We start from the raw sequence: 17478 nt of genomic DNA on the forward strand, positions 1-17478 counted from the left end.
TGGAAGGCTGAGTCAACCTTGAGCCGGTGAGATCTGAACCGCTGACCTGCTGAACACAGTCAGCTAAAGTGGCCTGCAGTACTGCACGCTAACTGCTGCGCCACCTCGGCTCTTTTGTGATATTATTACATCTTTAGAGACAATAACTTGTCAGAGGAAGTACTGCATAGGCTGAAATATAAAAAGTGAGGCAACAATTGTGGAAGAAAAAAAATTGAAGCGGGGAGTTACTTGCCGTATAAACAAAAGGAATAAAGTGGCTGAAAGAAAGCACAGGAGTCGGGAAAAGAATGAGAAACAATGAATATATTCAAATCAGATATAGGATAGCATGCGTGTTGCTATTTATTAAGTGAAAAAAAAAAGTCATCTTACCAACAGAACTTTTAAGCAAATCTGATTCTTGAAGAAAATGGAATCATAAGGTTTGTGAAAACTGTTTCCAGATGCCATGAACTCCACACATAACAAAAATGCCCAATAAATTATTTAGGAAGAAATGAAATGAAGCCTAAAAGCTTTGTTTTGAAAAAATCATTTAGATCCCCATAGTTTCAGTTTAAGTTTTTAATCTGTTTTGTTGAATAAATCCAGATCTTCATCTTCCAAGCCACTTAAGTTTGTTTCATCATCTCTCTCAAATATGTCTTTTCTGTTCTGCTGTCTTTGATGCTCAGTATGCTGTAGATTTGTCTGAATTCTGAAAAAAAGAATCACAGTAATATTTGTCAGGCTTTATTACTCGTAGGGGAAAAAAAGGAACTTTATTCCCCCATGTGGCACAAATTTAATGTAACAATAGACAGATTGTAATCTGGAGCCTGGTGAGGCAGACAGAGCAAAGCAATGTCTCATGTTGGCTAAGGAGACAAGCTGGTACAGGCATAACATTTTTTCTACCTATTGTGTTCATGTCCAATGCAACACTTCACCAATGACACAAGAGATACCATCTGCTTCTACCATGACACACTGCCAAAATCTAAAACTGTTTAGTGTTCCACATTGCCAAAATCATCCATAATTTTAGCTGTAGGTTATGGGTAGAAATACACCATGTATTTCCATGAATATATGTGTATCTCACCAACAAGAGAGAAAATATTATTATTAAATACTATTTTAAATGTTTAGAATTCTAAATGATAAAATGCTTATTATTTAACGGTTTATAGAAACAATACTTAATAATTTTCATCCCAAACTGGAAATGCGAACGATTTCAAGAATTATAGAGACACTGAAAGGGAGCTACAACAGATCTGGACAAGGAACCCCAGGAAAAGGAAAATGTCACAGGCCTGGGAGATTAAAAAAAAAAAAAAAAAGGGGGGGGAGAACCCTCTTTGTACTCAGCTACTGACCTTTCTATTTGTTCCTCTTGAACATACAGTTTAGTTCAAGGGTAGGCAACCTTGGCTCTTTTATGACTCGTGGACTTCAATTCCCAGAATTCTGGGAGTTGAAGTCCACGAGTCATAAAAGAGCCAAGGTTGCCAACCCCTGGTCTAGTTCATTAAAGTTGTTCTTAAATTAAGCCATCTAGAACTGGATACACTATTCCAAATTTGACCTAATGTTGAATGAATGGAATTGTTACTTTTTTGGAGGATATATTTTATTAGTTTTTATAGGGTTAGGAATAAGGGGGGGTTGGGATTTGGGTTAGGATTAGGATTGGGGTTGGGGTTTTTCCAAATAACATTCTCAATATTTAGCAAACAGCATGTCTAGGTTCATGTGTTTAACAAACAATAATAGATAATAGTTAATTATCATAAAGAATATGTTAATTAATCGCTCAATAGTCTTCTGGAACTGTTACTTTTGATAAACCATCAAACTTCCTTTAATTTTCTTTGTTGTTGTTTTTAGTAACTGTTGTTTCACAATGAGTTTACGGTCAATTAAGATACCCTGATCCTTTTCTACCATAGCATTCCCAAGCCAGATCTCCTAATCTGATACTTAGGTCTACTTTTTCCTAACCTGAACACAAAATCTTAACTTACATACATACTTCTCTTCTTATTAATTTCAGTACAATATCCTAGCCTCTTAGAATTCTTTTGAATATTGATTCTGCCTTCTCTGGTGTCAACTACCATTCTGAGCTTTGAGTTTTATGGAATCTCTTTATATTCACAGCTAGATCATATAGAAATGTGAGCATTATCTTGTAGATATAACGTAACATAATACGCTGAACATCAGAAAGTGGAAGTAAAAGTCTCATGGCATTCTATGTTAAGCCTACTCCCCATATGTTTATATTTGCTTAAAGTAGCATCCAAACAATACTTAGCCATCTTGTTTATAAGGCCATTGTTTTTAGCATCAAATGTATATATGTTTGTATGTATGTATGGTATGCATGTATATTAATATATTTTACCAAAATCATAGATTACAAATTTGAAATCAAAATAGTATCATACACTCAACTTCCTCTGCATTTGCATTTGCCTCTACTTCCACTCCAAGCAGGAAAATCCCAGGTGTCAAAGGGTTTCTCTCCTCAGCTTGAACAAAAAAGGTATGCAACTCAGATCCAATGACTGTGGCAGTGTACAAAATTGTCACAACATAGTACAGCAAGTCCTTGCTTAACTGTAATAATTGGGACCAAAATTTCCATTACTAAGTGATGTGGTGATGTCATATGATCAAATTGCTTAGCAACAGTAATCCCAGAAGTCCCTGTTTCCATAGTTAAGTGAGAATCATGGGTTGTTAAGCAACGACCTTGCATGATAACTTGTGACTTCCTGCCAACTCCCACAGATGAAATGTCCTGGCTTCTAACCCAATGTCCCCTCTCACCTTGTCTGGTGACAAGATCTTGAACAGGCCATCTCTTAATGACCTTCTAGGACAGACAGAATTATTATGTATCGTAAGGTAATAGTTAAACAGTTTTATGGAGTTATAGGAAATCTTACGGAATCGTGATGTCTTCCCTCTTTCCACACTTAGCACACAGCTCTAGTTTGCAGGCACATGACTTGCAGATAATATGGTAAGAATCCTTTACTGTCTTTTGCAGACATTTTATGCTATTAAGAGAAAAAGAATTAAAGTTGAATTAAAATATTTCATATGGCTACTTGACACAAAGCATTATCAATTAGCAACCTGTGAAGTCATAAATAGATTTTAGAAAATTTGAAATGCAGGTAATGGAAAGATAAGTTCTCTTGGGAAGAAAATGAAGTTGTAGTGCCTAATTTGTTATCAATGTAGCACCTGATCATACTTTATCATATACATGAAGTTTGAAGTAGCCAGCAATAATTTTTAATCATATATTCAATCTGTTCATAAAAATATCTATCTACAATTAATCTTCATTAGTTCTAAGTTTTTTAAAAATCACCAAAAAATTAATTTTAAAACACAGAGATACACAAAAGCAATGGCTAGGCCTTCAAATGAATTTATATCTATACATACGTACAAAGATTTAGTTCAATCTTTTTATTAAGTAGGTTTCATCATACACTGCAAAGTAATCCCTTATGGGATAAATCCAACTCAAGAACAAAAAAATTGGAAATTTTCCAAATTCCACATTTGGAAGTAATTTCCAAATTTTTTTGTTCTTGAGTTGGATTTACTCGTAAGAGATTACTTTGCAGTGTATGATGAAGCTTACTTGTGGATATGAATTTCACAATACCAGGGCATATTTGTTTATATTCTAGTGCATCTTTCAATAAACCTTTTGTCCATTTCTCTGGCCATATTTACTATTTGATAGAAAAATACTTAATTTTTCAAGTATCTATGAAACTGAAACTGTAAACTGACAGATTTAAATATTTAGTAGCAGTTGCCAACCAGTCTCTACTATTTTTTAGCAACAACTATATTAGGCATATTCATAAACTGCCACAGCTGATCGTAGAGCTTTTCTTTTTTTGGACAGCAGATAATCCTATTCATAAGTGATTCTGTGTCTTGACTGAACAGAATCTAAGGCAAGCGAGGAGTAAGAGAAATGTGAGGCCAATCTTTTAAAGGCCTTGCCAACCATGTTGCAGGAGCAACATGTGTAGCAATACATGTAGCCTGTGTCCTGCGAGATTTCTTTTTTTAGCTGCCAAAAGCCATTAATGCAACTCTGAATAATTTTCACACTATTTTGTTAGTAGTATTAAAAAAAATATCCCCAACGAAGTACAGAAGCTTCTTAAAGTTATGTTCTTCTTTGTTCTATGCACAGGATTGAATTAAGGCTTGTTTTGAGCACATCCTTTCTACTGGAAAATACAGACTTGAATAATACTGATAAGACACATTTTAAACAGAGTTAAGCTCAAAGGTTATTTACAACTCCTTTGCATGAATCACCTGGTGATGCACTTGAACAGAAATGCATGTTTACAAAGCCTAGATATGCGGGTTTTCTTAAATAAAAAACACCTCCAAAAGTCTTAGAACAGACAAGGGTCACAGAAAAAACTATCCTTAAACTATCTTGTGCAAAATTGCTTCCTTTGTTATCATGGAAAGGACTGATCATCTCTCACTGTTTTTGTGATTAAAAACATAGCCTCCTGAGGCTGCTTCTCAATTGCTCCTAAAAAATAGAAGAACCACTGTTACTTATTGAACAAATGTAGGCTTGCATTTTCATACTTAAACTATTTACCTATTTTAGGTTAAGGAAGGGTTTTATGGCTGTGGCTTAATTATAGTTTTCACCATGCAAGAGGCCTTTATGTTAATCTTGCCTTAGTGTACCTTGTTATTTACTAATGAAGCTTCATAAGTATACAGCAGTGCATATTTCTAGTGTAGGTGACTCTTAAATTATTTTTGCTCCCTTTAAAGCAGGGGTCACCAACCTGTGGACCACAACAGTGCATATTTCTAGTGTAGGTGACTCTTAAATTATTTTTGCTCCCTTTAAAGCAGGGGTCACCAACCTGTGGACCAGGCCACAGCTCATTGGCCACCGGGCCACGTGAGTGGCTGGCTGGTGCGTGTGTGTGCATACAGGAGTGCAAGTGTCATCGACATTCGTCGCCTCACTCATGTGTCACCAGGAGCCCATTCACACAAGCGTCGCCGTGTCACGGGCGTTTGCAGCCCCACTCGCGCAAGCATTGTGGGCATTCCCGGCCGCACTCACGCAAGCTTCACAGGTACTTGCGGCCCACTTGCACGAGTGCTTACGGCCCCACTCATGTAAGCAACGGGTGTTCGTGCATGCGCATGCGTTCTCCCCCTCACATAACCATCTCTTCTTTTCCCCCTCCCTGAAAGGTTGGGGAACTCTGCTTTAAAGGATGGGAGGTTCTACACAGTCTGATCTCCCTTCTCTTTGGCCACAATTGATTAGGTTTCCATATCTGCTGGAGTAACCGTACGGCTTCTACTATATTAAATAACAATTTACTCACCATTTTTTAGCTTGCGTTAATGGCTTATATTTGTTGAATTTTACCCGCCATTCCAGGACCTCCTTACAGTGTTGACAGAGCCCTTCATGGAGTTTTGCATTGATTTTCTATGAGAAAAAGTTGAAAAATCAGATTTAATTATAAGTACTCATACTTCAAATCAGTAACAATTCAATTTTAGTTTGGCTGTTTTTTTTTTTAAATACTTACTAAAAGTTTTCTACCACTAGACACAAACTACAAAACATGTATTTCCTATATCACATTTTTTGTTACAGCATATCAGCAGCCTGTCATTCCTGTGGAGCTTTCTGGTTAGGCATTAACTCATGGAAAGGACAGGCATGAGGAATCATGTTTAAATTCACAGTTTGATTTGATGGTTTGTTTTGGGGAAAGCTATTAGTAAGATTTTAGGGCAAAAATTAATTTTTATTTGTTTTTATCATTTTAAGGCCAACTCATCATACAAATTCAGTTTTATGAGACTGTTAACAAAATAAACTTACTATGAAATTGAAAGTAAATCCCTCTCCCCCCTGCTGGATTTTATATGGTTTCTTCCAAAAGTAAGCCTAGATATAAGTGCTAGATATACCTCAAGTAATTATGTGGATTACAGCCAAACAACTTGGTATTTCTAAGTCAGAATTTCTGAGTCACATTTCTGAGTTTCAGTCAGATTTCTGAATTTAAACTTATATGCTTATCTCATGCCATCTTACAGTCCATTTCTGAAAATACTCTCAAACTGAATTTAAAGAAGGTCACGTGGCATGGGAATTTATTCTTCAAAGAGCTTGAACATTCAGGTTTGCCTTGAAAGCACAATATTAGGTTTAATTTTTTGCATAGTATATATATAACTGTAGTGATAATTAGCTTACTTGGCACTTTACCATTTATAATCAGCCCAATTCTACCGCATTATCAAAAAAAAAAGTGAGCGATTTGAATAATTCAGAACCTAACAGCTATTCTAATCCTAAAATCAAGGGCTTCATACAAAAGCGTAAGCTTTCCTTGCCCAAAATCATCTTCAGTCAAGATTAACAGATAAAATTGTAAATGCTGATTAGTAACCACCATGTATTAATTCAATAGCAATATATTTACTACTACATTTCAAACAATCATAAATATCAAGCTGCCTTTTATGAGCTAAACCATCTCAAGTGGAACAAGCTACACAGAACAATACTCTTCCTATTGTATTATTCTAATCAAACTTGTGAAACTATATCAAAAGCATTCTTTTCAGAGCATTACAGCTTTCATTAGTATTTCGCTTTCATTTTCCCCCCATTCATCATAGTTGTTGAAAAGATTTTTTTTCTTGTCATCAAGAATGTGCAATACAAAAATAACCTTTGAACTCAACTTGATTTAGCTATGATGTTAGACTGACAGCATATTGTCTCCAAAGAAAGGCAGAGCTTTGCCCATCTTGGAGCCCAAGTGTCACACTAGGATCAATACTACTTCTGAATTATTGAAACTTACAGCAATTAAGAATCTTCTAAAGATTGAAGCTCATTATATTTCAGATAAAAAAAAAGACCCATTTTCTTCAGTGGAAAAGTGTAGGGTTGTTTGTGTTAAAATGTCCTCTTATGATTTTTGTGGTCAATCAAACATACATAAGTCTAATGCTGTATTTGTTGCAAATGATAAAATCTTATTATCCAGTAGACAGCAGCCCTTTTTCAGATACTAAAGAACTTTAGAGTCACTGACTCTCCCTTAATACCAACAAACCCAACCCACCTAATCATTGTGCATGTGACTATGCATGACACAATAAAAAACTACTTAATCTGGTGATTCTTGGAACTGTAATTCCCAGCACGCCCAGTCAGATTGGCTGAGGAAGCTTCCTGAGAGCACTCTCCCTTCTCTCTTGGCTCCAAATAAGTTACCCTCTTGTTTTGCAGGAAAATATCCAGATCATCACTGTGGATTTACATCAGGGAAGGGCAATCAGTAGCTATTGAGCATCTAGTGCATTCAGCTTAATTTTAATGCAGTCCTTGGCCTAATTTCAAAAGCTTTCTGTAAGACATCAGCCAGCTCTCTTCCATTTAAGCGTGAAGAAAGCAATGAAATGAAACAAGTGTAGAAAAATATATTACCTTGTCCCTACCCTCCACGTAGCTCCAACAGATTATCTGAAGAGAAACTGTGTCTTAATGGGATATCCCTTCCTGCTTTAACTTAAGAAGGAAGTGGCAGAAGTGACAAAAACATTCCTTACATTAACCATTAAATTATATAAATTGGAAATCCATTGGTAATCCTATTGGTAATTGGTTGGCAGACATTTTACTCAAGCCTGAAGTAGGATTTACTCTACTCCACTGCTTGTACTGAGAGCCAAAGAGAAAAGCAAGGAGAAATACTTTCCAGTTGTGGGGATTTCATGGATCATCATAAATCTTACTGTACTAGGGAGTATGATATATCCCATTTAGTGTTGGCTCTCAAGTTATTCTGGCAAATTTTAAACATTACTGTTCTTGGTTGATACAAAAAGCACAGAATTAATGCAAAGGATATTAACTCGGATTCAAGTTATATGCTTATTTTATTCTATTATATTTATATATCTGCTGTCTCACATACATAGCTCTGGGAAGCACACACCATCACTATGTTCTTAAGAGAAAAGAGGCAAATTAAACTGCAGAACTGAAGAGGGCATCCTGTTGTTCAGCATCTCAATTGTCTGCTCTCCTTACAACCACCCATCCTATCTTATCAATCTGTCCACCTTGAAGTCAGGTAAGCACTCCTGAAACAAAAACATTATCTCTTTTTTCATAATCTTTAAACTTTTTCTCTACTCTGGGCCCAATAGCTCGATGCTGGGCAACAGACTGCTTTATACAGCAGAAATAATTGTTTAATACCATAGTTAGGAATAGCACTTCTGCACTGATGCTTATGTAAAAGAAAACTAATGATGAAATTTATTTGGGAAACAGCATGATCACAGAAAAGCAGCCAATTGGGTTTGATGGTTAGGAAACCAGGAAACAATGAGTTCTAGTCACACCTTAGGCACAAAACCAGCTGGGTGATCTTAAGCCAGTCCCTCTCTCTCAGCCCTAGGAAGAAAGCAATGGCAAGCCACTTGTGAAATCAATCTAAGAAAACTTCAGGGCCAGTTTGCCCGGGAGGGAGGGAGGGAGGGAGGGAGGGAGGGAGGGAGGGAGGGAGGGAGGAAGGAAGGAAGGAAGAAAGGAAGGAAGGAAACCCTGAGTTCCTGAATTCTATCGACATCTAAAAGCCTATGGTGTGCTGTCCTCCATTATGGAGGGACAGTGAATCCTATGAATACCTGAACTGCATAACTCTGAATTAGAAGAGAAAGAAGACTGAATTGAGTGAAGAAGGAAATTATGAAACTCCTGAGAACGAGTAGGAGGCATATTCCATAGGGATATGCAACATGAGTCTTTTAGGCAAGGAAAGCAGATAAAAACGCTTTAACAGTCCTTCTGTTGGCTATCTCTACATCTACTGGTTATAATGCTCAATAGCTTTATATGTGCAGAAAATCAGTGCATGAAAGTCAGTAAATAACAAGTAGAAATACGAGCTGCTAAAAAAATAAAACATGACATTTGAACATTTGTGGTCTGAATTCCACATTTGTTTCATCTGTTATTATAAACCATAAGCTATGGCTGTGCAAAGCATTCAAAACACATGCTTTGCAAAGTTTATTAGCATAGCAAAACACATTTATTTGAACCATAAAAGCAGCCATCTCCTGTAGAAAGCTCATGTAGTTGCTTTGGAAATTCTCCTCATTTGTCTATGTACATATGTATACATTTCTGTCACAGAAGAGGATGTGTATATACAGCCTTGTATTACTGCAGTAAACTCTCTTTCAAGTGGCCCTGGAAGACTAATTCAAAATTGCAATTAATATAAAATGCATCAGTCTACCTGCTGATAGGTACAGGATGATTCAACAGCAACACCGTGTTTCCCCGAAAATAAGACCAGGTCTTATTTTATTTTGCCTCCAAAAGAGGCACCAAGTCTTATTTTCAGGAAGTGCCTTTTATACTCAACTCTGGCACCGACAGCCCTGCCCAACTGGCCCACTTCTTCTGACCAAAGGAGCAGCTTCATTCTGCAGTGCATTCCGGCCTGCATTTTGCAGTCAGGCCTTTCTGGAAGGCCTATACAGCCGAGTACTGAGCTATGGATTCAATCCACAGGTCGGTTCTCGGCTGCAGTGGCCTTCCGGAAAGGCCTGTGACTGAGAAATGCAGGCCTGGCTGCAAAAGATGCCACAGAAGAAGTGGGCTAGCGAGGAGAGACCTGGCTGCAAAGTGAGCGGGTGCGGGGCACATGGGGCAGCTCTACCCCTCTACCCCCAGCCTAGTTTGATGTTTAGGTGTGCGTCTTGCCCCAAAACTAGGACTTATTTTGGGGGGTAGGGCTTACACTAGGCCCACCCCCAAAAATCAAGCTAGGCTTATTTTTGGGGTAGGCCTTACTTTCGGGGAAACAGAGTATTTTAAAGGTGCTGCCCTGACTTCCTGTAAGTTTCTAAGTTCAGTTCCAAGTGCTGATTTCAATCTATTGAGCTTTATAGAGTAAAGTCCAAAGCTTTCTATTATAGATAATTTTTATTATTCTGTATAGCTGTTACATCCTCATAGGCCACCGATTGGCCCTGTGTATATAGCCAGAATAGTTTCAAGTGCAAAACCGTGTTTTCCATAAACATGCACCAGCTACCACCTCGTGGCATGTATCTTTCCACGGTTGTGACCTTTGTTTCACAAACAGTCTATGTTCATAAATGGCAACATTCTCAAAAATACTGGTAATAGCTTGTCTTATAAGTCTAAGTAGGATGTAGGGTTAAATATTAAACAGCCTGATTTGCAATCATAAGTAAAGCATACCTTTTTTGTTTTTTACAGGCCTCTAGAGACTAACAATTACATTTTGTTTCCGGTCTGATTGGTGGTGGGGTACTTTAATTATTATTGGATAATAACAAGGTTTATGTTTATGCTTTTTATTACTTGATCTGTGTATAATCAAGCACTTCCAAGAAGGAAGCTATGTAGCAGGATCGGTCTATTCTTTCCTTAAGCAGTGCAACCCAAGTACAAGAATATCAAACATGACCCAGAGGGTTACCAGAGTCAAGAACATATGTTTACAAAACATAATGGATTTGCCTTATTATTGCATGATTTTGGTCTTCTTTCATCAAAATAATGCCCATTTATCAGAGTAACTGAGAAGAGTGGCCTCATGTGAATTTAACAGTCAATTAAGAATTTCAACTCAGTCCAAACCTAACATCTTATTCAAGACTATTAACTGTAGTAAGGGAAACAGATGACAAAATTAAGAAATGCATAGAATTTCTTTTCTCTCTCATATACTGTAGTACAGTGGTTCTCAACCTGTGGGTCGGGACCCCATTTGGGGTCGAATGACCATTTCACGGGGGTCAACAAACAACGCAGTCCGCCATTTTCCCCCTTTTCCTTAGCTGTGCTGCTCCCTTTTATTCTATTGGCTTTTGAAAGCCAATAGAATAGACTCTCTTGAATAGAGTCTAATTCTATTGGCTTTCAAAAGCCAATAGGAATTGTCTAGGCTGTCTCTGCCCTGCTGAGCCCGCCAAAAGTCCCATTCTGAAAACGGTGCTGCACCAGTTGAGTAGTCCTCGACTTATGACCGGTTGAGTAGTCCTCGACTTACGACCGGTTGGGGGTCGCGGCATTAAAAAGATTGACAACCACTGCTGTAGTATGATGAATAAGTTAATGGATATACGTACAGCCTAAGAAAACAGCATTTGATTTGAAAGGCAAAGATCTAATATTTGGACGACAGCACTTTTATCCAAAATGTGAACTGCACATGTAAGTGACAGGGGCCACTTAAGTGGTTCAAGCTGTTGTCTCTCAGAGTTGACAATACTGAAATAAATTAAAAAATGATATCTTCCTATGTTATTTCAAACACATCATAAGTATTCAGAGTTTAATTCTTTTTTGTGGGGGGGAGGGGAAACCAATAAAATTTTAGTGATAATAAAATCTAAAGTTATCTATAGGAACCTGAAACCATGATATCTGTCAAAATTTTAAACAGCCTACATTAATTTGAGGGTTGTCCTAGAAAATTAAGGATGATTTATAAATCAAAAACAAGATTATTCAAGAATGCTAGATGGCCCTAACCACAGGTTCCAGTCATAACTACTACTCATTCAGTACTGTTGAAAGTTTGAACAGACACTGAACAGGTAGTCCTTAAATGAGGACCATCTAAAATCAGAGTAGGTAAAGGATGGAGCAGTACAAAACTCATGTAGATATGAAAAAGATTTAGGGTTTTTAACAAACTTCAGATACAGATAACACTATTTATTCTCCACAAAGATATATTTTTATTTTCACTGAGTATATATATTAAAAGTTAAGAAATCAGCTCACATCCAGTCATATATCACATCCTGTCAAAATTATGTATTTTGTTATTTTTAAAAAACTAACCAAGAAAATGCACATTCGTTTTGACATCTAACTCCAAAATATATTTATATATGTACATATATTTTGATGCAATAAATACTTTGGGATACTCATCATCAGACTCTGTAAATCATGTGCCAGTTTGTACCTATCATATTCTGTTGGGTGGAAGATACTGCTTTGCTTGAAATGAAGAACTGGCACCAGAGAGGCCCAGACTCAAGTCCACCCTCAGCCATGCAAACTCACTAGGTGTCTTTGAGTCAGTCTTTCCCTCTTAGCTCCACCTACCACATCTGGGCGATAATGGGAGAAGGGAGGAGCCCTATCTACACCATCCTGGGGGTGATAATGGGAGAAGGGAGGAGCCCTATCTACACCATCCTGGGGGTGATAATGGGAGAAGGGAGGAGCCCTATCTACACCATCCTGAACAAAGGTAGCTATACAAATTTATTAAATTAATAAATCAAATCCGTAAATGATTTCACTGATTTCCCCACTAAAGATTTCAGGATGAAGTCATCTACCCCTAATTTATTTAAAGAAGGCTGCTAGGAAAGAGATGCGTAGGCGAGCCTATCACCCTTCTTTCCCCAAAAAGTATTTTATATTAATTTTTGTATTAAAAAAATAACAGAATATTTTATATATTCCTGGAAGTACATCAGCGTCATTGACAATTTTGGGGAGACAAACAGCAAGCTTCAAAAAAAAAGTTCAGGACCAAGCATGAAAGAAATCTATGATGCTCAGCAATGATCTTTGGAAGAATAAAAACAGACTGAGCTTTCCTTTACTATTTTATCAATGGACTATAAGATCACAATTGAAAAGGGAAATGTTTCTTGCTAAATAATGGAGAGTCTAGCCTATAATATCTGAATGTATGCAAAAAGGCATGCCCAGGAAGGTTTCAATGTGTGCAGTTCTAAACCGATTGCATACTTTTTCCAACAGCTACTTAAATATCAATCATGTAACTTGTCAAACCAGAATCTATAGAAAGGCCAAGGTGCATTATTTTAATAGCAACATGAAATATTGCAATTACAAAACAAAAAATCTATCAGAAGTCATACTCCAGTTCCTTAGCAGGACAGAAAGGATAATATCCAAATCATGCTTCTATTTATGAAAGTAATTTCTCCAATGGAATTTGAAGAAGCAAACATTTCTTTCTCCAAGTAGCTTCCTATTCATTCCCAAATATTCTGAAGTGCTACCATGTCTCAAAAGCAGACCTACAGGGATGCAGAAATAAGGGAAATGGAGACCCACTGTGAAAGAAATCAATTTATATGACTCCAGGTTTCACCCAAAGTCCAGTTTAAGATACGTGAGACAGGAATTCAAGGCAATATACTAGACTATATATATACTACAGTCTAGTATTTATTTGTATTGTTACCAGTTTGGTCTAGTTGGTCTGGAAACACTAAGCAAGCATGAAAATTATTTCTACACAAATGCATCCAAAGTATCAGATCAATATATTATTATTCTCCTGCTCTGTTCCCTGTACAGTAGATCTTAAGGGTGAAAGTGACACAAATTTGGACTGAGGTGAAATAGTTTAATCACTAAAATATGCAGACATGTGAAGAAACAGACTAATTAAGGACTTAAATAGTCACACATCAGTTTGTTTTTCTAACACTGTATAATTTAGTATAGAGCAGTTTTGATCGACAAATGGCCAGGACTCTTTAAAAGATAGCCATAATTCTTGGTAAGCCATACACTTCTTGAATTATCATTTACAACTATTTGCTACAGGAAAAAAACCCCACTGCAAATACACAAGGAAAAATATGTGACTTCTATCATTAGAAAAATGCAAGAACAGAAATTTAAAAAGTAAGCATTACAGCAGTGCATAGTTGTGCCATATCACTGACTCATAGGAGGAAACTGAAATTTAAATAGGCCAACTGTAGCATATAAAGTATATTTCACAATTATCCTCCTCTTTATCTTTTAAAATGTTTGTTCCGTATCAATGACTATATTTTTTTTGATATATATATATATGGGTTTCACTGCCTTTCTATAATTATACAAACTAAACAACACAAGAATTTCCTTTAAATGCTTCCAGTGAAAAAATCATTTGTTTTTAAAGGGCTGAAAATCCAGTGCAACAAAGGCAAATAAGGAATTATTTATACATTAGCCTACAGCTATCTTTGAATAATGCTTAGGTGTACATTTGTTCTGTAATTATAATTAATTACAGAACAAATGTATACCTAAGCATTATTACCTAAGCATTATTTCAACCTATTTTATTTGCCACAGGTTATGACACTCCACCTTTGTTACTTGTTAAGCATAAAGCTAAAACTGGCTCTTCCAGTATTAATATTGTTCAGGAGTATGACCAAAATCAGGCTATTGTTTCCGGTGCACAAATAACTGCCATCATGCCATCTGTATGCAGTACTGGACAATGATTAATAAACAGAAAAAACACAACATTATTGGCTACTACATTGTTGCGCAAATAAATAAAGCATTTTTGGAAAAAGGGAAGGAAGATCTTTTAATAGGCTTTAACATACATTCAGATCAGCAAATTACATACAAGTGAGCATCAATAACATAATACTTATATATATTTATCATTTGCAGAATGTGATGTAGCTTTATACATTATACAAAATAAAGATACAATAACATATTTTTTGCTATTGTAGTATAATAATAGCTGCCTCTAGAATCATCCACGGAAACTGAATGATGTCAAAAGTAGGATAAACACATAGTTCTGAAATCACATAATTGAAGCTGCCTATCATAAAATGCAGCAGCTTTATGTCACCAAAGTTTACAGAAAGAATATTTACTGCTTTCTAAATAAAAACCATATTCTAGTTATTATGGATCAGCAGCAGATGATTATTGAACTTATAACTTGTTTTCAGACTTCCTATAGGCATCTAGTCTATAGAAAATGGAAAGCAGAATTTGGTAATAGGTAGGTGTTTACCCTGATGGAACACGTTAATTTGTAACAACAAAGCCATTTTTCATCTAGTAGCTACAGTTATATTGCACAATATTTTAAGGGAATGTGTAACAGATTCCTGATACAGCAGTTGTACACATCCTAAGTATGCACGCCCTCAGTCATTTACCTCAGTTAACCATTGTCATTCTAAATACAGAACAGTTTAGGCTTTAAAAAGTCTTCTGTTAAGGACAACAGGATAGGAAAGCAAACAAACGAACTTTATTTCTAGTTGGAACAAAAGCCATTATACATGTTCATATACTGATATGGAGCACACATGCATATATGTGCTTTATAGTACCTATATTCTAATTCTCCTGAATGCAGTTTGTTTCTTTTAATAGCTTTTTATATACTGTCAGAGTGCTTGTTAATGTAACAACAAATATGAAGGTTGGGTTCACAATTGCATTAAGCCATGCTTCTTTGTGTAACTATCTTGAAGGTGACTTTACTATCTAATCTAACTCACATTACATTTTTAGCCTCTGATCATACAACAGGTAGTGATGTTCTTGAGTTGAGCTGACTCCTGGCAGTTCTACAAACACAAATACAAAGAACTACCTTGCAACAGTACAGAAGCAATTTGACTTTTCTTCTAGGATACTCATTCTACCTCCCACTCTAGCCTAGAGCCCACATATTTCCCCTGTCATCTCTTATAAAGTAAGAAGCAAATAAGGTCATCCAAATGTTGCTACCTGCTATTTTATAGTCATTTTTTTTATTCTTCCACTTCTACTGAAAACCAGTAAGATTTAGATAAAGATTGACACAACCTCCTTATTTCTGATTAAAATTGTGTGTGTCTAAGAATTGCATCAATTCACAAGACTGCCAATGATAGATACGTTTCTCAGGCCTAATTCATAAAGTAAAAATTTCTTTTCCTATTAAACTAAAAATTGCCTAGAATTAGATGCTAGTAAGAAATATACAGTACAGTAAATAGTCATTGCCTTTTACATTTATACAGATTCTATCATCATATTTGTGTTTTCTTCACAAATGTTATTCATTACTTAGAAAAATAACATTTTATGCCTGAAATTTTTAGGCACTTAAGATTAGCAAATAAACCTCCTGATCACGGTCAAGGGCTTGTTCTTGAAAACATTCTTCTACCATCCTGGAAACATCTCTAGGATTTGAAGAGACCTTTTTTCACATGATATTCTTTCTAATATAAACTTTCTTACTGCCCCAGGCTTCTATAGGCCATTCAATTTTAAATTGATAGTATTTACTGCATTTCTACTGTTCTGCCATTATGTGTTTATTTGGATCAGATTCAGATTATATCCACTTAACCTACCTCCTTTCAAATGTACCAGGAATTAAATCACGAGTCCACTTTTGATCTTAATACTGCTTAAATCTGACTAATCTAGTTTGAATCTGACATTTTTATCTTTTTATCATTATAGCAGGATACTTATTTGTTAAACAAAAACATAAATTGTGATTTTGCAAAGGTGGTTATTTCATTGATGTAAACTAATTTAGTATGTTTTGATTCCTTTCTAAAGGATGGCCAATTAGTGGCTTAAGTAAATGTGTAATTCAATTTTTAAGTGAAACAACTTCCTCCCATTTTCTACATAGTATAAATTAGGGTCACCATTCTACCAACCACACCTAACTTCCACCCTAAGCTTGATTAATGTAGCATATTTCTTTAACTCTAGCATATTAAGTGGGTGGTTACAATGATGAGTATTTCAAGTGTATTCAAAAAACGCTGCTTTCTCAGCCATACCCATTTAGCCAGGCCGTTTTAATGAGGGTTCGTGCGTGCGTGCGTGTTCTAAAACAGACAAACAGAAAATGACCAGGTGCAATCAAAAATTTCCAGGCACTGTTCAAGGCACCTCAAGGCACACGCATCTTCTGCCTCTTAAAATAACTGCACGAAAACTCCCTCATTATTTTCAAAAAGTGCAGAACCTCCCAAGTTCTTTTGCAGGCCGCCCTCCTAGAGAGGGGAAACACCGCAATTACGACAAGTTTACAACCTGTGGACATGCCGGCTCAGGAATTCTGGGAGTTGAAGTCCACAGGTCGTAAAGTTGCCATAGATGCCCACCCCTGACATTAGGGTTTGCGCATCTAAATTAAAATAAACGAGTCTGGGTCCAAGATATTTGATCGACCCACGAAGAGATCTGCCGCCGCCGTCATTTCCAATAGGCTGAGACCGAAAGGAGGGGGGGGGAGAAACCTCCTGAAACCCGGCCTCATACCTTGCGTTGGGCGCTGGAGTCGTACTTATCATTCCGGAAGGCTTGAGCGTTCTGGTGCCGTTGAGCTCGCGTCCGAGACACGTTCCCTCTCTGCGAGCTCATCTCCCATGCCTCTCACCTCGCCCGGAAGCAAACCGGCTCCTCACATCCGGCGAAGAGATTTGTCGGAGCGCCTCAGGTTACCTCGAGTGGCAGAGCGGCTGCGATTGGCTTCAGTCAGGAAGATCCCGCCTTCCTGCCAGGAAATCTGACAAGAGCACACAGCTGGGAGATGTGATTTTATT

General features: G+C 36.8%; 1 protein-coding gene across 1 annotated transcript; it reads right to left on the reverse strand.

Annotated features, from left to right (window-relative positions):
• Positions 1-286: 286 nt before the first annotated feature.
• On the reverse strand, positions 287-17330 carry CUNH9orf85 (chromosome unknown C9orf85 homolog). The gene is made up of 4 exons (XM_039361645.1): positions 17195-17330; positions 5409-5515; positions 2943-3056; positions 287-700 (listed from the first exon to the last, which is right to left on the reverse strand). The coding sequence occupies exons 1-4, from the start codon at positions 17294-17296 to the stop codon at positions 568-570; spliced, it is 456 nt and encodes a 151-aa protein (XP_039217579.1). The 5' UTR covers positions 17297-17330; the 3' UTR covers positions 287-567.
• Positions 17331-17478: the final 148 nt, after the last annotated feature.

This window comes from Crotalus tigris, unplaced genomic scaffold, assembly GCF_016545835.1.
Source record: "Crotalus tigris isolate CLP2741 ecotype Arizona unplaced genomic scaffold, ASM1654583v1 scf7180000017585.4430047, whole genome shotgun sequence".
In the NCBI taxonomy this organism is placed as follows: domain Eukaryota; kingdom Metazoa; phylum Chordata; class Lepidosauria; order Squamata; family Viperidae; genus Crotalus; species Crotalus tigris.

Excerpts from the sequence above, each read along its gene's own strand:
- CUNH9orf85 (XM_039361645.1), bottom strand. The coding sequence starts at position 17,296 with ATGAGCTCGCAGAGAGGGAACGTGTCTCGGACGCGAGCTCAACGGCAC. Across the intron at positions 3,057-5,408 it reads TTAACGCAAGCTAAAAAATG|CATAAAATGTCTGCAAAAGA; the intron begins GTGAGTAAATTG and ends TTCTCTTAATAG. Across the intron at positions 701-2,942 it reads AGGGAAGACATCACGATTCC|AATTCAGACAAATCTACAGC; the intron begins GTAAGATTTCCT and ends TCTTTTTTTCAG.